This window comes from Podarcis erhardii (genome assembly GCF_964252035.2).
Source record: "Podarcis erhardii genome assembly, chromosome: 4".
Lineage (NCBI taxonomy): Eukaryota > Metazoa > Chordata > Lepidosauria > Squamata > Lacertidae > Podarcis > Podarcis erhardii.
The window spans coordinates 29,031,765-29,055,812 of NC_138508.1; the positions used below are offsets into that span (position 1 = coordinate 29,031,765).

The 24,048-nt window shown below is 39.8% G+C and overlaps 1 protein-coding gene and 1 long non-coding RNA gene across 4 annotated transcripts; one reads left to right on the forward strand and one right to left on the reverse strand.

Moving 5' to 3' along the window:
• Nucleotides 1-702: 702 nt before the first annotated feature.
• On the reverse strand, nt 703-23,974 carry LOC309340907 (NEDD4-binding protein 2-like 2). Of its 2 annotated transcripts, XM_081860111.1 has the most exons (11): nt 23,821-23,974; nt 20,976-22,285; nt 19,056-19,183; nt 18,264-18,352; nt 17,811-17,887; nt 16,666-16,809; nt 7,433-9,141; nt 5,336-5,421; nt 5,029-5,074; nt 3,179-3,359; nt 703-890 (listed from the first exon to the last, which is right to left on the reverse strand). In XM_081860111.1, exons 2-10 carry the CDS (start codon nt 22,283-22,285, stop codon nt 3,286-3,288), a joined length of 3,663 nt encoding a protein of 1,220 aa, XP_081716237.1. In that variant the 5' UTR covers nt 23,821-23,974; the 3' UTR covers nt 703-890; nt 3,179-3,285. The 2 variants fall into 2 exon arrangements, with proteins under 2 accessions (XP_081716237.1, XP_081716238.1); XM_081860112.1 differs by lacking the exons at nt 703-890; nt 3,179-3,359; nt 5,029-5,074; nt 5,336-5,421; nt 7,433-9,141 and having other exon boundaries at nt 15,170-16,809; nt 23,821-23,969.
• Nucleotides 887-7,736, forward strand: LOC309341330. 2 transcript variants are annotated; one of them, XR_014156219.1, is made up of 5 exons: nt 887-1,045; nt 1,536-2,443; nt 3,583-3,671; nt 5,171-5,280; nt 7,598-7,736. It is a non-coding gene; the product is annotated as an uncharacterized lncRNA (long non-coding RNA). The 2 variants fall into 2 exon arrangements; XR_014156220.1 differs by lacking the exon at nt 887-1,045 and having other exon boundaries at nt 1,437-2,443.
• Nucleotides 23,975-24,048: the final 74 nt, after the last annotated feature.

The window sequence follows — 24,048 nt, forward strand, 5'->3', positions numbered from 1 at the left end:
TGGCATCTGTCCGTCTCGGGACACAATGGAGAAGTGTGTCTTTGGAGGTGAAGTCAAACTGTTGGAAGGTTGCAGCGCCTGCTGTGGTTGTAGAGACGAATATGGGAGAGACATGTTTTGTTTCAGCTAAATAAATGGGTATTGCTGAAGCATCTGACAAGTATTAGCAACTCTCAAGTAATGCTAGAATGATTATATTATCTTGACCACTGTGGGGAAAGGCCCTCATGCTTGAATTTACTTCAGTTATCCAAATCTTCAGTGAATTATCACCTCCACTATTTAAGGCAGTATGCATCTGAATGCCAGGTGCTAGGAATCACAAGTGGGTAGAGTGCTGTATATATTAGTTTAAAGAGTGCATCTTAAGAGTCACGGCAATAGCTGTGCAGGTCCTGTCCCAGCCACCTCACCTGAATGCTTTGTGCTGAGGAAGTACCCAATTGGCCCTTTCTAGAGTGGGGGAGACCCAGCACCATGGAAAATGAAGTAAGTGGTGGAGAGGAGGGTAGACAGCAGGGGTGATACAAGCAGTACAGTTTCTTGCACTGTCCCAGTCCTTGTTATAGTCTTAATTTAGCAGTCTCCCTACTCAAAACTGACCACTTTTTTCTTAGTTTCTTCATGCCACATGTACAGGAGGCAAACAGATGAAACAACACAGGTTTCAAGTTGCTTTCTCATAGTGACAATGACAAAACATTCTTCAAACCTTCGTTTTATTTCAAAACAAAATTCAAAGGCTACATGGAAAGAAAGCAGCAGTGTGACTGTAGGCCATGTTTTCAACAACCTTTAGAATTTGCATTTCTCCTCACCGCCGTTGTTGCCATTAATTATAGGTGACTTAACTTGAGTCCATCCGTGACAAAGCCAAAACTGAGCAAACTCTGTAATACAAAATTTTTAAAAAATCTAGTGAAGTATCAAACCAAAATCCCAAGCCTACTGGTGCTGATTTAAAGTTTGACAATTGTCACCTTCAGTCAGAATATGAAATATGCGCACACACACACACACACACATGATAATGTTTGTAATTACTGTATTTTTCGCTCTATAGGACGCACCGGACCATAGGACGCACCTTGTTTTAGAGGGGGAGAACAAGGGGGGAAAAATTCTCCCCCTCTCTGCTCAGCGAAGCCGAAGGAGAAACGGCGCCCCCTCCATTTCTCCTCCCGCTTGGCTGAAGGGGCGCTGCGCAGCTCTCCCTCTCTGCTGAAGCAGGACTCTCCGGGCTTCAGCGAAAGGAACCAGAAGCACGAGTTCCCGCTGCGCTCCGCAGGCTTCAGGCAGCTATCCCTGAAGCCTGGAGAGCGAGAGGGGTCAGTGTGCACCGACCCCTCTCACTCTCCAGGCTTCAGCGAAAGCAACGCGACACCTTCGGAGCACTCCCTCTGCGCTTCGGAGGCATCGCGTTGCTATCGCTGAAGCCAAGGAGCCTGCATTTGCTGCATAGGACGCACACACATTTCCCCTTAATTTCTGGAGGTGAAAAAGTGCACCCTATAGTGAAAAATACGGTAACTCAGATTGGGCACTCTGTGTTTTTGTGGGGAGCAGGGTTTTTTGAAGTATTCTTTTGGCTGGAAGAGGAATATATAAATATATTCAGTTTGCCAACTGGCAAACACCACTTCTCAACACAGAAAATATGTATTTTTCACATTGATTATTACTATTTTATTATTAATGTAGTGCCATCTGTGTACATAGTGCTTTAAAGATTTTAAATGGTTGCTGACCAAAAAATTCAACAAAGGAAAGTGGATGCAATTGTTAGGCTCTGTAACAAGCTGAGATATAGTGGGGTTGTGCAAAGGCTTTATAGAAAAGTTTAAAAGGAAAAGGAAGGGGCGATTTCTTTTGAGGGAGCAGGAGATCTTCTGATAGGTGAGAGTAGTGAAAGTGGAGGAGTAAAGGTCATGAGCAGGGATGTGTCAAGATATAAGGATGGAGAGCTAAGAGGAATTGGCTTTGGAGTGCTTTCAAGTTAACAAGGAACTTGTGCTGTATTCATTAATAGACAGGAAACCAGTGTTGATCTAAGGCAGGGTTAGGCAACCCAAGGCCTGAGGGCCGGATGCAGCCGAATTGCCTTCTCAATCCGGCCCACAGACAGTCCGGGAATCAGCACGCTTTTACATGAGTAGAATGTGTCCTTTTATTTAAAATGCATCTCTGGGTGATTTGTGGGGCATAGGAATTCATTCATATTTTCCCCAAAAAATATAGTCTGGCCCACCACATGGTCTGAGGGATGGTGGACCAGCCCACGGCTGAAAAAGGTTGCTGACCACTGATCTAAGGAGAGGCATCTTATGATTAGGACAATGAGAATGGTGAATTATTTTGGCATTCAGAAAGCTGAATAGATGCAAAGGGACCAAGTTGGAAAAGTGTAAGAAATGACCGGGACATGAACCAGAGTTTTCCCGAGGTAACAGATAGAAAGGGCTATATTTTTGCAATTGATACAGGCAGAAGTGGCACAATTATGCCATGGATTAAAATCTGGGGAACATAGGATTTAAAAAATGAGTCAAAAATAAACCTAAGGCTACATGCCTTCCCAACTGGGTGGTCAGATGCCAGAAATTTTTCACTCAGACTGGAATATTATCTGAAGAGGAGGTAAACATCTTAAGCATGACTTTGCAAAAATGTTCTATTACTGCCAACAATACCTCCATATTAAAAGATTAACATTGATTTGTTTATGTGCAGTACGCACACGCAGCACTTGTACACTCAATATCCAAAGGAGAAAGGGACATGGGCTCTTGCTCTCGAGGTCATATGATCTCGAGCCGTGCACTTTCCCCTTTCATAATTCGTTGTATTGTGTAGGGCTGCTATCAGATGGAATCCAACATCTGAGAAAAAAATTAATAGCATCAATATTTAAAGCTTATCAAATCTGCCTTATTTAAGTAAAGCAAATAGTTCCTTTTACTATTTGCCACTCTGATATGATATCGTATCCCAATCTAAACATTTGCTCTCAGCAGCTGAGATAATAATGTAGCAGGAGTTATATCACCATCCTATGGAGCCCCAGTCTATGGATATTCGTTTACAGAAAAGATAGATGCCTATAGTTAACTAGAAAATCGAAACACAGGTTGGAAATAGATCTTCTCATGCATATGTATAAATAAATTCCATGTTGTACCTTTCTGCACATTATGCTGATATTTAATTTTTAGACAAAAGTTCAGAACACGCCACCATCGTTGCTCGGATTATTTGACAAAGTAAGGGTGCTTCTTCCAAGTGCATTTATGGATTGGCTTCAGGAGATGCTTTTCTGTCTTGATCATCTTTATTTGAACCTTCTTGGGCAGTTTCACCAGCTACAAAGAAAGCGACATTAGCAGCCTGAAATTGAATCTTACATGGATTTATCTATACCTGTTGATCAGTGTTGTCTTCCAAGAGGAACCAGGAAGTGTGGCTGGTTCCCAGCTCCCACCATCAACCTGTTGCTGTATGCAGTCCTTTCTATCTCTACAACAGATATCCTCATCCAACTTTCCAGGCCAACTCTAAGTCCCTTTATTTTATTTTTACCCAAAGATAAATGATTTCAAAGCCTCTGAGGTTGGGATTAGTTAGAGAGTCAAGTACTTCACAGAGTGAAAAACACCAATCATCATAACACAGGGGTAAGGAACTTTCTGCTCCACTGGACCAAATCTCCCCCACAGCCCAACTTTGACACGTGGGTGTGCTGACCCACCTGTCAATCATCTGATGGATTGTGGGTCAAAGTTGACCCACAGGGGTGGGGGTGGAGATACAAGCAGAGACTTCAATCCTGCTTTCTTCAGGGGTCTACAGCAGCAGCAGAGTCAGCTAATTAATACTGATAACAACTGTTAAAGTGATATTATAATGGCACTAAAAATATTTAAAACCTGGGAGAATACAGAGGTCTTAGGTAAAGGGACCCCTGACCATTAGGTCCAGTCGTGGCCGACTCTGGGGTTGTGGCGCTCATCTCGCTTTATTGGCCGAGGGAGCCGGCGTACCGCTTCCGGGTCATGTGGCCAGCATGACTAAGCTGCTTCTGGCGAAACAGAGCAGTGCACGGAAACACCGTTTACCTTCCCGCCGGAGCGGTACCTATTTATCTACTTTCACTTTGACGTGCTTTCGAACTGCTAGGTTGGCAGGAGCTGGGACAGAGCAATGGGAGCTCACCCCGTCGCAGGGATTCGAACTGCCGACCTTCTGATCGGCAAGTCCTAGGCTCTGTGGTTTAACCCACAGCGCCTCCCGCGTCCCTACAGAGGTCTTACCCGGCACTAAAAATACATTAATGTGGGCACCAGTCAGGTATTTGGGGGAATTCTGTAACTGGGGTGGGGTGGGGGCACTGCCATGAAGGCCTTCTGCCTTGTGCCAATCTTCTGCAGTTCAGAATGAGGAGACACCTACAGCAGGGCCCTGTAGATGCTCAGCCAGACACCTCTGAGAAGACCACAAGCAGGGCACAGGATAATACTATTTACTGCTACTGTTCCCCAGCAAATGGCATTCAGAGGCATGATTTGTCGCTATGAATCCATCTGTACTTTTAAGAGTCATCCAGGTTGGTGCCTATCACCACATTCTGTGGCAATTAATTCTATAGCTTGATTATGCACTAGAAGAACAGAACTGTTTTGACATTGGAGTCTCTGGGATCAGTGCAGATATTGCTACTAACACCTTTCAACAGATCATATATTGGCTGCCTGAAAATAAATTGTCATCAAGGAGGTGAGAATCGATGACATTTTCCAAGATCAGAAGAACAAAAGACCTTTCCACTTTATACTCCATATCAAATAGTAGCTAAAAGGAACAACAACTCATTGCGCTTCAATCAGATCTGTAGATGCAAAAATGTTGACATACACCTGAGCACAACATTCCAAAAGTATGCAGAAAATACTTTGCAACTGGTAATAATTTGGGAATTGTGTGAACTCTTCCTCCTTCCTCCTCTCCTTCTACTAAGCAAAAGATTATACTCACCGGGTATGGAGCTGTCTTCTTTTGATATGATAGTTTTCTGCTTCTTCTAAAACAGAATTAAAGGGGTTTTTTATATTAAAAAAATGTGAGTCTTCTATTTCTTTCAGCCACAAGAAAACATAAAAATTTCTTTTTTCTACAGGGTGACAGCCCATCAAGATAGAGCTATTCCTGACAGAATAAACAAGCAGTGCATGCTCCTTCACTGCTTATGTTGGTTTTTTCCAATGGCTGTGGAGCAATTATCATGATGTAAGTTATTAACATAATCCGCGTGGCAAGGTAGCTGGAGAACTAACATTCATACCTCCACAGAAGTCTTCCACAGTAAATAGATCTCCTTTGATGTTGCCCAATCAAGGGGAACTACATAATCATCTGGTAATAAAGTGTCTACGAAACAAGATTTTACACAAAGTGGTTATTTGACCTACATACTGCAAATAACGAAGAATAACCATAACCTGAGAAGCATGCTAGTAATTTTAGTTGTTACTAGTGTCACAACCTGAGCATGCAAAATACAGATACCCCATAGTTGACTCACACGTGCACTGATATCTTGACTTCCCGTGCCGTTAAAATATTTGGGAACTAGCAACAAAGAGTATGCACAAATTCCGATAAAAATAATTATTGTATTGGGAGATCCAAGAAATCAGTATGTGGGGCTAGATCAACTACTGTTCATGCACCCGTGCAGTTATCACTTGATGTTGCAGTAAATAATTTGTGAACCTACAAGGCCACATAGATAACAAAAAGTGTTGGGAGTATCTGTAAACACACTGTACTGGCCAATACAAAAAGGTTGGTGTGGCAGCACAGAGAACGAAGTAGTGTATAAAACAGAATTTATGTGGGCAAAAAAATCCACTTTTTTCATATGCCCATATGGAGCAGCTTCATACTGAAGTCTCCTGGTCCACCCTGCCCAATTTTTTTCAGTTAGCATCAGTTTTCCATGAGGCAGAGGTCCTTCCCAGCATCTACTGCTAGAGACAGATTTCGGGTAGGCGGTGCCAGGGCATTACAACCGGGACATCCTGCAAACAATGCCTCTGAGCTCATTCCTTCTTTACAATAGCGCATACTTAACATATTGCACAGCCACAAGATGTGGCCATGGCTGGTGGTTTAGATGGCTTTAAAAAAATCTTAAGACAAATTTATGGAGGATAGATTTGTCAATGACAGGTAGCGCTTAATTTTATTCCGTGGGTATGTGCATGTAGACTTGTTAAATGTTCCAAAGCAAGCTGGGAAGAAAATGCTGAAAACAGTAGCTGGGCATTGAATTTGTTGTGTCAAGCAGTAGTGAATGCTTTAGAATCTACAAATAATTGAACCTCCATACTGTGTTGAAACTGAAAGCTGGGTTTTGTAAGCAGAATTAAGGGGACCAAGAGTATGCAGAAAGTGAAGGACCCAGGTAATCTGTAACCACATTCAGTAGGCAGAGCAGGCCTGCTAAAATAAATCAGCACTTCTCTTGATTTTAGGCATGATTGAGGCTATAGAAGAATATGGAACAGCAGTGTAATTTTCCCCACTGCAGTATTTCCCTCTACAATTACAAATGTTGCTATTGTAATGCAAGCCTAATTAAGGAAATTGGGGAAAGTCACTAAATGTGTATATAAGACTTGTAAAGGAATAACGTAACACTTGAATAGGCCAAGTTTGTGGGCTCAGTTAATGTTCCAGAAACCGCTGAAGGCTACGTCATTGCTGAAGGTAAGCAAGTATAGACTAAAATGCCTATGGATAGGAGACCACACATAAGGCTGAAGTATAAATAATATGAATGCCAGGCTGGCAAAGGTTAAATCCAAAGATTAAGAACACTTACTGGAGGATTAAAATCAATATTTTGTGAATGTATAGTGATTTTTAATTTTCATTCTAAAATAGCCAGAGGAATTTTAAATTTATTGGATGTTAAACACTAACCATTACCCATTACCCAAAAGCATTTACTCTCTATTAGGAAAAGTTAAGTCCAAAGCAATACAGTGTTACCTCGGGTTACATACGCTTCAGGTTACATATGCTACAGGTTACAGACTCCGCTAACCCAGAAATAGTACCTCAGGTTAAGAACTTTGCTTCAGGATGAGAACAGAAATCGTGCTCCGGCGGCAGCAGGAGGCCCCATTAGCTAAAGTGGTGCTTCAGGTTAAGAACAGTTTCAGGTTAAGAACGGACCTCCAGAACGAATTAAGTACTTAACCCGAGGTACCACTGTAATGCTTTGGACTTAACTACACCTACACACACACACACACACACACACACACACACACACACACAGCAGTGGCTGGCTCACTAGGCAACTTTGCTAAGCAATAAGTACCTAACTTGCCAAATTGTATTTTTTCTTCTTCAAAAAAAGAGTAGTTACCCAGTGGAATTCCTGGAGAACCAAAATGTTCTACTAGTTGAAGTGCAAATCCTATGGATAAAGGAAGCCCCAAAACACTGGATTTCGTTTTCAAAGGATATTGTTCGTATTTGATTGGGGAATACTCCGGCTGCTCAGTTTCATTAGCTTCTTGTATCTTTTCAGAGTTTTCAGCAGAAGAGTCTGTTTCTTGAACTGAACACAAAATATCTGGCTGAGTAGTTGAAACATCTGAAGATACGTTCTCCCTCTTTTTCTCTGTGTTAGCTTCCACAGCTAGATCAAAAGCAACGACTTGCTGTTCGCTAGGTAAGGAAGCACTACAAGACACATAAGTACATATCTGAATTGGAGAAGCGACTACTTTTGTTGAGAAGTCCATAGATTTCTGCGCAAATTGGCTGGAATATTTACATAAGAGAGGATCCACATCAAGATGAGGAGATGATTCTATTACTAAATCATAACTAGAAGGTACTGGACATTTATAGCAGCCAAGGCTTTGCTTGTTCTTTTCTCTAGCCTCTTCATTTGAAGTCTCCTCTTGTTCCACCAGTACAACAATATCCTTTAGTACTTGCTCGTCCTTTCTAACCGGAATCTGTCTGGGTAAACCAAAGCTAGGGGCCAACTTGAAGATCCTTTTGCATCTTCCTTTTTTCCTTGGTGTAGCTAAAATGCTTGCATTGTTTGGATCACTTGTTTTAATTCTAGGTTCTGTCATGAATTCACCTATCCCAGGGCATGGCATTCTATGGATGTTCTCTGTTAGCTGGGGTGTTTGAGCGCCATCTGTTATACTGTTATTTCCATGTAACACTTCTCCTTTCACTAATTCTTTATTAGATTGATAATCAATCAATTCTCCTGTCATTCCTGAAAATACTTGCTTGGGCCTCCTCTCCCTCTTTGGCCTTTGCTCATACATGATCTTAGATGTACCCTCAGGCCAAGTCAAACAGGAATCACTTTTGTCCAAGATGGTTTGGGGCTGTTTCTCAGCCAAGTCGATAGAAAAGAAAGCGGAGGTATTTCCCTCATTCTTTTTTGATAGCCCAGGAAGATGAGGAGCGGCTAGTTTTTCCTCATCGCTGAGCCGTTTCCTTTCTGGGCCAGATTCAAGTATGACTTCAGTAGATGCAGCTTTGTCTTTGTCTTCTCTATTTGTCAGTATTTTTGGACTATCTTCAGTAACGTGGTCCAACTTCAGAGAACCGTGCTTTTCATACTCCAAGTCGTTGCTCTTGCCTTCTACAAAGTTTACATTTTTGATTTCATTTGGCAAATGATCACTGAATGATTGTTCAGTTCTGTTTTCATTAGGAGCAGATGGCAAATGCATTAGAGGTAGACTACCGTCTCCTGCAAAAGCTTTCCTTTTTAATGAATTGTCCAACACGGGATCCACCATATCAGAAACAATGACACTTCCTTCTTGCAACTCACTATGTGTTAGACTGTTATCATTGGCAGAGTCACTCTCAACACATTTTTTCAGCTCATTCTGGTGCCCAATAACATATGCTGATTTTCCATTGTCTTCTGAATCTTCCAGGCCACTCTGTGATGACTCTTCATCACTTGGAGTGAAATGTCCACCTGACGTTTTCCCCATAGCTTTCATGGTAGCACCCTTCATTCTTCTGTTCCTCTTTTGCTTCCTCCGTTTCATCTTGTGCAACCTGTGCTTCTTCTTTACAACCGACTCCCTAAACAGAATAAGAACTAAATATGAACAAATTATTAAGAATAATCTTAATAAAAGCATAAGTTACAAAGTTCCTAATTAAAATGAAAACCCCAAAACATGATGCATTTGAGTTGAAGAAAAAACGAGGTTGTCCAGAAGAAATAAATGTATTTAGAATACATTTAGGATATAGCATTTCCTTAGCAGAGGTTAATAAAGGTAAATGTAAAGGGACCCCTGACCAGTCGTGGCCGACTCTGGGGTTGCGGCGCTCATCTCGTTTTATTGGCCAAGGGAGCCGGCTTCTGGCGAACCAGAGCTGCGCACGGAAACGCCGTTTACCTTCCCACCAGAGCAGTACCTATTTATCTATTTGCACTTTGACGTGCTTTCGAACTGCTAGGTTGGAAGGAGAAGGGACCGAGCAACGGGAGCTCACCCCGCCACGGGGATTCGAACCGCCGACCTTCTGATCGGCAAGTCCTAGGCTCAGTGGTTTAACCCACAGCACCACCCGTGCCCAGTAGAGGTTAATACTGCAGCCTAATTTTTGCTTTGGTTCAGTGAAATGAGGGAAATTAAGGCTGAGTCTGCATATGCAACATAATGAGGTGCTAGAAAAGACTGCACCACTGGATTACAGGTGGATATAGTTTTTGAATGTAGAAAAATATCATTAGGAACATCAGTTCTAGAACAACCCTTTTTCTCTGGTAGTACTTTTCCAGTTCTCTGACACAAGTTATGTTGCATGAGTTGACCTAGGCATGTCATTTTTGTATGATTGCAAGTGCCCAAACATTCTTATGGAGCAGCTAGATGCAAGTGTATCTTTCCAAACAATATAGTAATAAACTCTTTTTTAAAAGCAGGCCGATCAAGAAGGGCATGATCCAGTCATGCCCTTCTTAAGCCCCACTAATTCAATTAGAATGACTTAGACCTTGACTGTAGGTTTTCAAAACATATTCTAGTGCTTAAGCCACTGTTTTACGGATGTGAAAATAAGGGGAATTATTTGAAAGTAGTGCTTGGCAAATGTAAGATTGTGTTGGTAAACCATAAAAATTGTAGTAAGCCTATTCTGACTATGTATTGAATTCAGCATTCACGGGTAGCATTATTACTTAGTATGGCTGCATAAAAACAGAGATGCAGTTGGGGGAAGAGTGACAAGCTGTTGGCTTGCTATCTATTCCTAGTGTGCATTTGAGAAAATGTCTGAAAGACAAAGTTTGAAAGTGTGTAAAGGAAATATTAAATCTCTTGCATCTGGTGCCATCAGTACACTAATGACACCAATATTCTCTTCTTTCCAGTTGAGTCCAAGGAGGCGATAGAGTTTTGAACCAGGGCCATATCACTGAAGGACTTAATATGGGCCAATAAAATGAGACTCATCCCAGAGATTCTCCTGATCGCTAAGAACAGGGAACAAGATTGTTGCCTATATTGGATGGAACTACATTCCTCCCCACAAATTACCGTAGGCTCATGGTTTAGGAATAATCATTGATCTAATCTTAAACAGAATCTTAAGCCTTTCAAAATCTTAAGGTGCTGCACAAACCACACCCGTTCTTAGAGGAGCTCAGGTTTTGGTTGCACATGCCTTAGTTAATTATTTGGACTACTGACAGCACACTCTTCATAGTGATTGCTCTTGAGAAGCATTTGGAAAGTACAGCTGGTACAAATACTACTACAAAAGTTCTAGCTGGGGCTAGTTTTCTAGAGCATACAACTGCTTTGCCACCCCCCCCCAGCTGTACTCACCACTGATCCACTTCCAGGCTGAGCTCAAGATACTGGTTATCATCTTTGAAGCCCTAAATTGTTTGGAACTAGGATTTCAAGAGGACTGCCATGTAAACCTTATTGCTATCTAAGATCAACCAAGTAGGCATTTTACATGTCCCACCTTTCCCCAAGTATGATTGGCAGAAACACAAAGGGGGCAATCTACTTGGTTAATTTAACATGACCTCCTTAAGTTATATTTATGCTGGCAGGACTTTAATTTATCTGATTAGCATTATTTGGTATTTCATCTGTTTAATAATAATAATAATAATAATAATAATAATAAATAAATAAATAAATAAATAAAAATAAAATAAAATAATAATAATAATAATAATAATAATAATAATAATAATAATAACAATAATTTATTATTTATACCCTGCCCATCTGGCTGAGTTTCCCCAGCCACTCTGGGTGGCTACTTGGTTTTGCCTACTTGGTTTTGTTTTGACATTTTAATGTCTTGCTTTGACTGATTTCTATTGTTAGCTGCATTAGCCACATTTTTGATGTTACCGGGCAAAGCAATTCTGTGGGAGCTGGGGGAGAATCTTTGGTGGAAGGGCTACAAATACAAAGCCCTCCTATTCACATACTGGCCCGGAAGTAAGATGGGGGAGGGGAGGGGGTAGTGACTGTAAGGAAAATAAGCATACAAGCTCCTCCCACCCACCCCCACCCCCTGCTTTGTCATGGGAACAGGGGAGCTTTGCGTCCTCATCTAAAGCGACTCTCAATCTGCCTCCTATGGCTGCCAGAGTACCAACAGCCCCTTCCACAGCTGCAACAAAGAGACCTCTGGGAGCAGACATCCTTGTCAACGGAGAGGGAGGTCAACAATGTCCTGCTGCCCCAGAGACACAGACCATAGGGCTGCATCCTAAATGGATCAAAATCAAATGGAAAATATGTATTCTTTCTCATGGTAGAATTTTTTAAAATCCTACTACTTCCTTACCAAGCAATTAGTTCACCACCAACCACTTTTATACCCACAGCCCACCCTCTTCACACATTGTGAGTATTGGAAGATATTGTGCAGAGCAGATTCATTTTCATTCACTAGATCAGGTACTTGATTCTCTCTCATTACCATTACACTTTCAAGAAGCCCATCTTGGAAATGTTAGTTTTCCTCCCAAAACCCTAATTCTTTGTTAACACAAGTTATTTCTTGCTCCCGCCCCCCCATTTATGGCAGCAACATGCAGGAACTATGAACACAAGGTTTCTCTATGTTTATGACTAGGAACAATGTAGCTCCTTGCCTGCTATAAGGAGGAAATACAGGCTGATTGTTGATAAATCATGCCAACTTTTGGCAGGACAATCCACCCACACTTACATGATGTAACTGCATCACGCTGGTGAATGGGTGGAGCTACATCTACACATCCCACTCACCAATGGGGGAATACACCTTGCCAGTTACTAAAAGTGAGATATTTTTACAATCCCTGTTGTAGATACAGTGGTTCCTCTGGTTGCGAACGGGATCCGTTCCGGAGGCCCGTTCGCAACATGAAAAGAGCACAACCTGCAGTGGCGCATCTGCACACGCGCAAGTTGCGATTCGTCACTTCTGCGCATGCACGTGGCATCATTTTGCGCTTCTGCGCATGCGCAAGTGGCAAAACCCAGAAGTAACCCTTTCCGGTACTTCTGGGTCTCCGTGGGACGTAACCTGAAAGAACATAACATGAAGCAGACGTAACATGAGGTATGACTGTACTCAAAATACTGACACAGCAATCAAGTGACAAAATGAACATTGTTAAATATATATATATATTTAACATATTAAAGTTACCAGACTGGATATTCATAGCAACCTCTACTACTGGAAAACATTCAAAATGCAACATCTGCAAACAAATTAAGCAGCAAAATATCATTCAATTTTTTAGATTTAATAAAATTTCTATTAAAAAGTATTTACATGCACATTTCACAAATACACATTAAAAAGCAGAACACACGCAAGTCACTGAACAAAAACAACATTAAATATTTTAAAGACTTTATTCCTGACAAGTCTGACTTATACAGCAAGCTTTTGATCCTCTCCTGCCCTTTTATCTTTTTTAAAAAATGAAACAGAAAGCTGTGCTAGCAAAAACCTTGAATAATCAAACCGAACAAAGGTAATTTGTTGCTGTTTACACACCTATACAGCAAATCTTATCAGATACAAAGGCTATTAAGAAATAATTAGAAAAGATAAAAGGCTTAGCACACTTGACTGTTATAACTAAGGTTCAATAAATTACTTTTAACTGAACATCCTACCTACCTCATAGAGTTCCTACATATGCATATCCATGTAACCTCATTTGCAACCCTACTCAGGTTTTAAGTGTGTGGGGCAAATAAGGGTAGATCCAGAGATATACCCTCTTCACTTGCAGGTAATTGCTTGCTACACAAAGCCAAAAATTAAAACTCAAATAAAACGATCTACCAGATGACGTAACAGGTTCATTTACCACACACATCAACTCTGGTCAGGCTATGTGAGAATGAGCCTTTCAATCAGTCTCTTGCCATGGCCGTGAATATCCACATCTGATGTCTGCAGAAATTTTCAGTGTGGTAGGAGCGACAAAGAATACATTCTGTGCCAACATCCCTAGATCATGCCTACTATCTTGCTTCTACTTTTCCAGATTTAGTAACTGAGTACTTTGTTAAACAGTATAAGTTAGCATTTGAATAATTTCAACTTTTAAAAAGTAGTTTTAAGGTATTTCTGCAAAGCATAAACCAGTATCTAAAACCCTTGTGTATGTGACACAGAACCTCCGCTTAAGCACAAGAAAAAGAAAATCCCATTAAGGATGAAACACTCCATAGGCTCCCTGAAAATCTCTGGTGGCAGTTTTTTAGAGGGTTTGCTTCAAGGCAAGATCTTAAAAACTGGTAGACAGGTGGAGCAAGTCTGGTTTTCATCCACAGAAATCATCTCTTTGTTAACTAACCTTTAAAGCTATAGGAACTATGTAAGTTTCCCCCCGCAGTAGCAAAAGTATGTTGGTTATATCTGATCACCATTCCAGGGCTGATGCACACACTTACTATATTTTTGCAAACTTGGTGCAATGTAGCAGAAACTACATGAGTAAGCCCCATGCAAATGAGCAGGGCTCTGAACACAAGAGCAAAATGATAGAAAACATACAACCAATCTATTCTATGGAGTCTTCAGCCTCTTTCCCCAAAGTTGACTTGTTTTGCAACTCTTGTTGCGTTCTTCAAATGAGGCACGTGTAATATGCATGTACTTTATTGGTTATGTTGGTCATTCTTGTGCTCTTCTGCAGCAGCCATGCATTTCCAATGGAGCTTCCATAGTAGTTCACGATATACTAAGTTGCTGGTCTTCCATATATATGGTTACTAAATCACAGTATTTACCAAAGTGCCAATTATCAGTATATCCTTAAATATATCCTGCCTTTTTAAGGACTGTATGACCACAATGCAGTAGCACGAATGTTGAATCTCCATGTTAAAAGAGCAATAAAAGAGGGAGAGAAATGTACTTGAGGCAAACTGTAGGAACATTTTTAACTTGAACATCCTGGGTACCAATTATTTACACACTCAGCCCACAGCTTATAATCCTAGCTATTTAAATGAGGCTATTTTTGTATTAGTGATTCAGTGGCTTCTCCAGAAATGCGGTAAAAAGCATTATATTGTTTAATTGTGTAAGCTAGCTTAATGCAAAAGTTGCAAATGTGATTGACATATTTTAAAATCCTTTCCTAGCTAATGCCAAGAAGTTGAGATTTCTACAGTGACTGGTGCAGCCATCAGATTTTCATTTACATACATATGAGCAATTAGCATTTTCCTTCACAGAAGCCTAAAGTTTGTCTTGCTCCACAAAGGTCTCATATTAACAGCCCCTTATTAGTTAAACTCAAAACCAGGTTTCATAATTGTCTTTGACAATTAAGTCATCTGCATATAGTAACAGTAATTTGCAGTCTCTCTGCTCACCTGGGGTGAGCAATATTTATCTCCAAATAAGCAGGTGAGTAGCAAACTATCTCTGCCTCCCCAACAACTACTACCCTTTAAAGCCATGAAAAGCATATGTGCAACTAACAGATAACTACACTGTGCTTTCTCAGATGGAAACAATGCAGAGCTGAAATAGTTGCCAAAGGGCCAAAGCAGGCACTTTTGAGTAGCAATACTGAAATAAGATGGCAATGGCCTCCTAAGAATACATATTTATAAAGCAGATATAAGCCGTTTTTATTTTGTTTAGAGATTTATAGATACCAACAAGTTTGACAAAAGCATGTTTCCAGAGCAAACACAAAAATGTTCTGAATGTAAAGTCAAGATTTTCCAACTGTGTGTCATGCAAACATATTTCTTTATCAAGAGATGGAAAGTGCGTCTTTTATGTTAGATTTATTTTCCATGTAGAACAGGACAAATAAGGTTGCTTTAAGACAAAGTCACTACCTGATATTCCCAAGAGTCACCTCTCAACCCACAACAGGAGAGCCCTAATGGACCACACTGGTATTTTAATATTTTCATTCAACTTAAACCATAAAGCTAGACTCAAGACACTAATTGTATTACACTGACAATGGATTGCTGAAACTATAGTACAAGAGAGCACAGCAATTGGGTGACAAGAAAAGAGGCAAACATTCAGTAAATTTTCACTACATGGTAAAAAACCAAAATTAGAACAATAATTAAGCCTCATGCCAGCTCAGCCTCAAACTTCTGATTAATTGGCTACTGCCTATATCATAGTTCATGTAATGTGGTTTTAAGTAACTGGTTCCAATGTCCACATATATGTATACAGTTCCAGCTTTTTCAATGTATTTCATTTATTGCTTCTTTCATGACAAAGCCGCATAACCAAACAAAAAAAGCAAACTTGCACATACCACAATAGTGTGAACTTAGAAAAAGACAATGTAATCTTCAAATTAAAATCTCGAGAACTGAACTTATCAGGATTCCATTTAAACTGTATGCTGATGTTTTGAAGTCACAGGTTTTAACTGCAGGGCAGGGTCTAGACTACTACTGTCATAACTGACTGACTGAACAACAAAGAACCCCAAAGAATAAATGGCAATGGAAAAGTGAGCTTCAGCTTGATGTCAACATGTGATTAATAAACTTAACTGAAATAACTGGTATAAAGTTGTTAGAACTGGACTGCGATTGAAAGCAGTTAAAAAAACGATTCAAATGCAACACCTATATATATACTGAGTTATTCTTCTGGTTACCTGCATTTATTAAAAATTCATTATATTCTATTCAGAATTCTTAAAGAAACTGCTCAGCAGTTTACAATGCAAAAACTCTTGTGTCAAAATCCAATGATAAACCACCTGGTGTATCCACATAGTCACAGGGCTTAATCAAAACCAAGATTAGTACAAATATATATTTTAAAAATATTTAACATTCAATTTTAATATTAAACATGTATTTACATTATTTATAAACATTCCCCAAGGGATAATGATCTGCATTAAGATTATTTAACCCTCAAAAGAAAGTAGCAGAATAGTTTGGAAACAATCCGACACTAGGAGTTAAGCTGGCTTTAAAATTTCAATTTATTAACGCTGTGTTTTATTATAGCTTGCTTTCTGAAAAGAGAATTAGCCTTAGCAAGTATACCCTGAGTTATCGGCTATTTGATACACTGAAAGTATTCCAAGAGTCTGAAGAGGCTCCCCACCTCTGTCTTCTTTGTGGAGGTGGCCACTGTGAAGTTTTGTGAAAAGGCAGGACCGAATTCATGACAATGGGTATTGATATTTGATATTCGTATCTTTCCAACATTTGAACAATCTTCTCACGGTTGACCCCATGTTCATTCCTCCTACAGAAACAAGAAATGAAGTTCAAGTCTGATCAATTTATAGAATCTCTCAGAATGCTTTCAAATTGCCTTTCTTCAAGAAGCTTGTCCAGGGTCAGGCAGGTTCCTATATGTTTTTGCTCATGGGCAGAAAGACATCTGGCAAACAGCAATTTTTGGCAGAAAGGATTAGGCTGCTGCTGCTCTCCTTTGCTATTCCTTTTTGCAAAGTTGTAGTTTCCCAGTGGTCATTTTTCACTAAAGAGCAAAACCAAAACCTACCACCACCAGCCCTGTCTCTTAAATGAGCATCATCATGATCCTAAGGAAATTATATGCATGTTTCTTGAAGATCTGAAATTACGTTTGAATGAGAAAACACTAAAAAAAGTCTGACAATATTTTAATCTAGGTTATATTTTTAGGTGGTGCACCCAATAACTCCATTTACTGCTTTCTTGAAATAATTATAAATACTGGCTTGGATCCAGTGGAGTGACGACATATGCAGAAGGCACTTCTGTTCACAAAAGGGCAAGTCCCCAATTTAAATCATTTGCAGCCCGCCATGTCATATTCCACATCCTTCAGGAGTGACTTTTCAGGGGCTGTGAAAAAGTGGGAGGCAGGAAAGCTTTGTTCTGCAAGCAGAACAGTTTGTCAGATCCAAATAAAATGCACTTCCATTATGCTTTCAGCAGCAGCCTTATTAAAAATAAAATAAAATTGAAAGCTTTGTAAGCTTCATCAGACTGTTATTACCATTCATTTCTACTAAGCTTTATGAATAGAAAAGGGGAGGGTGAAACTGAAAGGTGTGCAGAACACAATCATCAGTGAGACAAGCGGATACAATGGTTGTCAAAAGGACAGTTAGTGGCAGGGTTAATACTGAAGAAGGGAGAAGCCTTACAAGTTGATATATGCCATTGTTCGAAAGCTGACTCACTGGTTACATAACCAAAATATTAAACTTTAAAGCTTTCGTGTATTTTTAAATAAAACCAAAACATAGACCTCACTTTTCTAATTCTTCTGGGTCAAACTTCCACCATGTGTCTGGTTCATGGAATTCTATTCGGTAGCCCTTTTCTAGAGCCTAAACAAAGATAAAGAATTATGTTTATAAAAAGAATAGTGACAGATTAGTAACTTCCAAAATAAATTATAAGAAACTAGCTTTTCTGATAAAGGCTGCTATTTTATACATATATCAGGGCGTAAGTCCATTTAAATATGTGGAATTTACTTCTGACTAAGATGCATAGGATTGGGCTGCAAGTTCAGCAGACTAAAAAACAGTATTTTGGTGGGAAAAAAGGCTTAGGATTTACAGAAACATACATAAATTATAATAAGATGAAGATAATACAAAATGTAGATTATGTCAAAAATAAAATCAGACTGATTAATTCATTTAGTTTTCTCACTGAGAAGGAAGTGAGTTTCCATAAGAAATATGCTGCTTTATTTACCGCTTCTACATAAGGTTTCATTTCCCAGGCTTGTGTATTAGTGTTGTCTATTATAATTGGGGATCTTCCTTGATCCATTGCTTGTCTTGCTGCAATAAAATCATAATAAATTATACAAACAGCAATTATAAATATCACTTGCTTCAATTAACAAGGTTAGAAAAAGAAAGTCTTCTGTAAAATTGCCAACAATACAACAAACTCCTCTCATTAGATCTCTCATGGATCTCATTAGAATCAACTTCAGGTCAGAGGCAAAGTTTTCCTATATAATACCAATAGCTGCCTTATCTGTTCTTTCCCACCAAGGTTCACAATTGACCAAAACTGATTAGTTCATTAGTCAAGTAATTCCAAATAAAGAGACTTCTGTAAGAAATTGACAAAGTGGCCTTTGCAAGTCAAAATGGTTGCATCTACAAAGAGAAGAGAAGCCAGCTCCTGTACACAAGAATAGTGTGACAGTGATACTGTTGTGTTTGGGGCTGAGTAGAGCTCATGTGCATTTCATAACTGCGTAAAAAGAATTTCAGAAAATGTAACTTTTCCTACCGCTGTAGGAAGATGAGAAAACCTGTTTTAAACTTTTACATGCCCCAGAATTACCAAGGGCGGAGGAGTTCTTTCCTTTATTGCATCTGACAACCACAGGCTCATTTGTCCATTCTGTATATTGGAAAAGGCTACCAACTGCACATGCTGGTAGATCTTCTACCACAAACTCTTGTATCAATAAATCTATACTTTTAAGTATATCATTAACAAAATTATACATGATTAATATATTCACACCTCTCTTCTGGTTCCAGTCATGAGCAGCACCTAGTTGACCAACATCATATGACCAACATCCATTGTTCTGCCGAAAGTATTCATCAGTGCTGAATATTATGCCATCACGACTCTGACCAAGCAGAATACTGTTAAAGGAAAAGGCAACACTATTACAAGATAGCCAAATCTTGTTTTTGGAAAGCAAAACATATTATACTTTATACAGTACCATTCTATTATACAGTACCATTCATTTATTTTGGAGGTACTTTTGGTTTCCATTGCAAAGCCAACTATTTATAAACCTCATATTTATCTCACTACATTTCACACCTTCCCTGAAGCCCAGAGCACAAAACTTCTCTGGTGAAAACTTCTACATCAGCTCACTTGCTAAAACTGGCCATACAATATTGGCAAATATTATTCCTGGCTTCCTTCATTTTCCTTTCAGTCCACAGACTGTAGAAAAAATATCCCAGAGGATACAAGATGTGAATTTCTACTCCTGATGGATCAACTGTGGGATCATCCAGACTTGCTTTGTAGAACATAAAACACTGAAGGGTCAGCCAATCTGCACAAGTTAGAACCTCATTACCTAGAATGCTCCATGACTAGGAGCAGTTTTAAATTCAGCCACAAGAAACACTCAATAGATAATCTACCAACCATAGACCACAAAAGCCATAGTAAATGCCTGGCATTAAGGTGCCACAAAATTATTTTGTTGTACCTAGTTTCTACTTTTAATGTTTTGTTTTTAAACTTAAAATGCGTGGAAACAAACAAGTACTCTTTATAGCCCTACATGCATTAATCCTTACACCAAACTACCATTATTGCTATCTCATACATGGGGAAAACTCTGGATAAGAACTTTCAGACCAAATCAACCATAGCTGAGCTGAAATCCAAAGTCAGGACTCCTAAGATCCTAACCCCTATCTTGTGATCCTCAATAGAAAGTAAGAGGCATTCCAATATTTTTGTTTTTTTAAAAAAATATCAGTACCATTCAATATCAGCTTCAATCACTGGGAGTTTTCAGGATTAAATAATAATGGACAGTATTCTGTGCACTCATTTTGCAAGGATTTATGCTTGTGCAATGGAATTTTCCCACCCTCCTATGCCCATGTCTTCCCCAAATTGGTTCTGGAGGGTTTGGGGGACCATTACAACAAATTTAGGGCATGTGCATGGGGAGGAGAGCAAGGGAGAATTGTTCAAGCAAAAATCATTGCACTGACAGAACATTCATATAGCACAACTTTAGATACAGCCCATTATTTATAATTATCATAACTGTTTTAATAATATCAAAGGACAGGTTATTGGCTTGTTTTGTTCTTGCTTATATTATGTATTTTGTGTTTTTATCTTGTATTTTTATGCTGTGAACCACCCTCAGATGTACAGATGAAGGGCAGTTTACACATTTAATAAATAACAACAATCACCCTTCAACTGACATTCTCAGGGCAGTACAGTATACAAAGAATACAATAAAATACAAACTAAAAGGAACAATATACAATCATGGAATTATTCAACTCAAAAGTTGTTACAAAATAGAAACAATATTATGCTTTAAACATTTAAGCAATGGTCAACAACTTTTTTTACTGAAAAAGCAAAATTAATTACTAACACATATGCCATTTAATGATTACTGTCTCACCAGTGAAATGTCTTGGGTGATTTGAATTGCTCTCAAAAAATAAAAATGTTTTAATGGAACAAAATTCTACAACATAAAATATTCAGCTTTCTAGATAGATAGATAGATAGATAGGTTGATATTGTTTTAATGTTGTATTTATATATATGAATTTTTTTGGGGGGGGGGTTGAAATGACCATGATGTTTGAAACAACAAACAATAAATCAAACGAAACAGATTTCTTTCTTAAAATTAAGTTGTCATTCTCTTACCGAGATAATGTTGTCTTCCCTGAGCCTGGAAGACCTCTTAAGATCAGAAGTTGCTTTTGTGATTCATATAACTTGCCCTCTAGAAACTGCTGAGAAACGTTGCTTGATCCTTCATCTGGATAAGTTTTAATTTCTTTCCAACATGGTCGAGTTTCACAGAAACCATTATCCATGTGTCCACCTGGCATGTTAAATCCATTTCTGTTGGGCTGTATATTATCATTACTAAAATGATAGGCATTATTTTCATCAGATGTTGCACTACTCATGTTAATATGGCTGTTTTTGAATGGTCCCACATTTGGGGGATGGAAAGTATCTGAACGAAGTGATGAGGAATTAGGTTCCTGAAAATTAAAACGAGGAGTGAATTGAGGAGGTGGTGGGCCATAAGGTATTATAAAAGGATGTGTGTTTTGCCAATTAGGCCTTAACTGAGACATAGAATCATTCCAGAATCTAGAACTATCCTGTTTGTTACATAATTGTCTCATTTCCCATACATCTCTTTCATTGTTACAACACCGTCTGTTGTCACTCCTGTGACCCGATGGGTCATTGTATGAATACTGTTCACTGCCTATTCTACGATCACTTGGTGAATTATTATAAAAACACTGATCACCACCAGGTGATGTTCTACAGGACCATTCTTGAGAATTTACACAAGCCATTGGATTCCATTTATTATATTCCCCAAGTGAATTTGTTTCTGTCCCCTGTAAGTGACTATCAAAACGATTTTCATCACTTTCAAGCTGATCAATTTCATTATAGAATTGGGACAACTCATCTTCTATTTTTGGCACATCACCAGGGAGAGCCTGTTTAGGCACGGTTTCTCTCTTTTTCCTTTGATCACGTATGCAATCAGCTTTACTTTTATAAATGGGTCCAATAAAGGCTTTGCTTGTGCTATATAATTCTTTCTCTTCATTCTTATGTTCTTTGATGAAGTCACTGTCTTCTCTGTTTTTACGTATATTGGTACTGGAAGGAGCAAAACCTTTGTTTCTTGTAATCTCAGTATTGTTTACTGACTTTGAAGGCTCTGGTAACACTGGTATTTTACCCATGAATGCCTTTACTTCTGCAGTTTCTTTTTCATTTTGTGCCTCTTCATCAGAAATGGACAAAGGAATAAACCCACTATGGGTTTTTTTAACATGTATTTCTTCATGAAGTCTTTGCAAGCCATCATAGGTTTTACCATAAGGCTCTTCTGTTGATTTCATCCTTTTAGAACAGGGCTCTGTTGCTGATGCATCTTGACTTTCAAGGTATCTTGGCTTACACTCATCATGAAGCATCTTAAAATAATAAAACAATATGTTTACAGCATGATATCAGCTACTCTTCTCCAGTATCCACCTACACCTGACTCATTTCTTAATTAAGGCTGCAATCCTACGCATGGTTAGATGGTACATTAGGAACATAGGAAGCTGCCTTGCCCTCAGCCAGACCATTGACCCATCTAGCACAGTAGGGGCTATACCAGCAGTAAACAATATGGTGTCCTCTAGATGTTGTTGTACTCCAACACCCATGAGCCCCAATCAGCACAACCAAAGGTCAGGGATAATGGGAGTTATCTCCAAAAAACAGAGGGAGAACAGCATGTTGCCTATCCCCTGTTAACATTTATTTGCAGCAGTAACCCAAGTTTTTAAGCATGGGACATTCGCAGCCCTACATGAGGATGTCAGAGAATGGGGCTTTCGGCACACATAGCAGATGATCTATTACCGAACCGTGGCCATCCTATGAAACAGAATGGAACTTATTTATATAGGATTGTTCTGTAAAGCTCCATTTTTGTGCATTTCTTCCCTGAGAAAGAGAGTGGGACATAAGTGAAGGGCTGCATTTTAAAATCAGTCAGAAATCATGGGGAAGGGCCTGCAACCAGTGCCAGATTTACATATAAGCTAAATAAGCTATAGCTTAGGGCCCCACTCTCTTGGGGATCCCCAAAAAATTAAAGAAAAAAAGATGTACATTTCCAAAATATAAAAAACAAATAAAATAAAACCTACATACAGCAACAGTGTTTTGTGTTGTGTAGGCAAATGGCTTTAGATACCTATGAGATCCATAAATTACCATATGGCATATATTCAACATAAAAAACAGCGACAATTTGTTGTTGACAAAGGACAGCTGGCCATATAAAGGGCCTCATCAAACCTTCAGTAGCTTAGGGCCTCATCAAACCTAAATCCAGCCCTGCCTGCGACCGTAGTAAGCACATCTGTTTAGCTGCAGGTTACTACATAAAATGATGTTGTCCTTGTGCGTTAGTAACATACAATCGGAGTATGTTAAACTTCATATTTATAATCACCAAAACGAATAGGCCAGAAAAATATGATAATCTGAAGCCAGCCCCTTGCTTATCTGAGAACATAATTCCCAACAGGCATCTTATAATTTTTATTATTTTTTAGTCTCCCTGTGGGTTAATAATGAGACACTGTGTCACCGTGCTATTTTAATCGTGCCCTTTTCTGAGGGACGCCCACCAGGCGCAGGTTATGGGATGTCACTCGTTTCACGCAGCATGTCCGCGTGTTTACTAGCCAACCCTCACCGAGCCCGGGGTCTGGCCTTCCGTCTTCTTCCCGTGTCACGCATCCCCACCCCCCACCCGCCCGGCTGGAAACAACGTGCCCCGACCCCGCCACCCCGGCGCCAGAGAGCGAGCGGGAAGCGCAGGACAAGAGACCCAAGGGATCCTTTCGAGGGACCCCAGGCGCGTCCCCGCTCACGCGGACCCGACACCCGACCCGCGCTTTTGACTCTTATCCCCTCCAAAGCCGCGTTTTTAGGTAGCAACACCAACCTCAAACGGACGACGCGGCTCGCTTTTCCAGCGGGCTCCCTGAGGTCAGACGGGCACCGCCATGCTCGCGGGGCTGAGGTAAAACATACCCCCGGAAAAGGCTCCAACCCCCGCTTTCCAAAATGGCGGCCGAGCGCCGCGCTGCGCATGCGCGAGTGGCGACTGCTCTCGCGTGTGGGGGCGGAGGGAGGCGGTTGTAGTTCTCGAGGCCGGGGGCAAAAACTACAG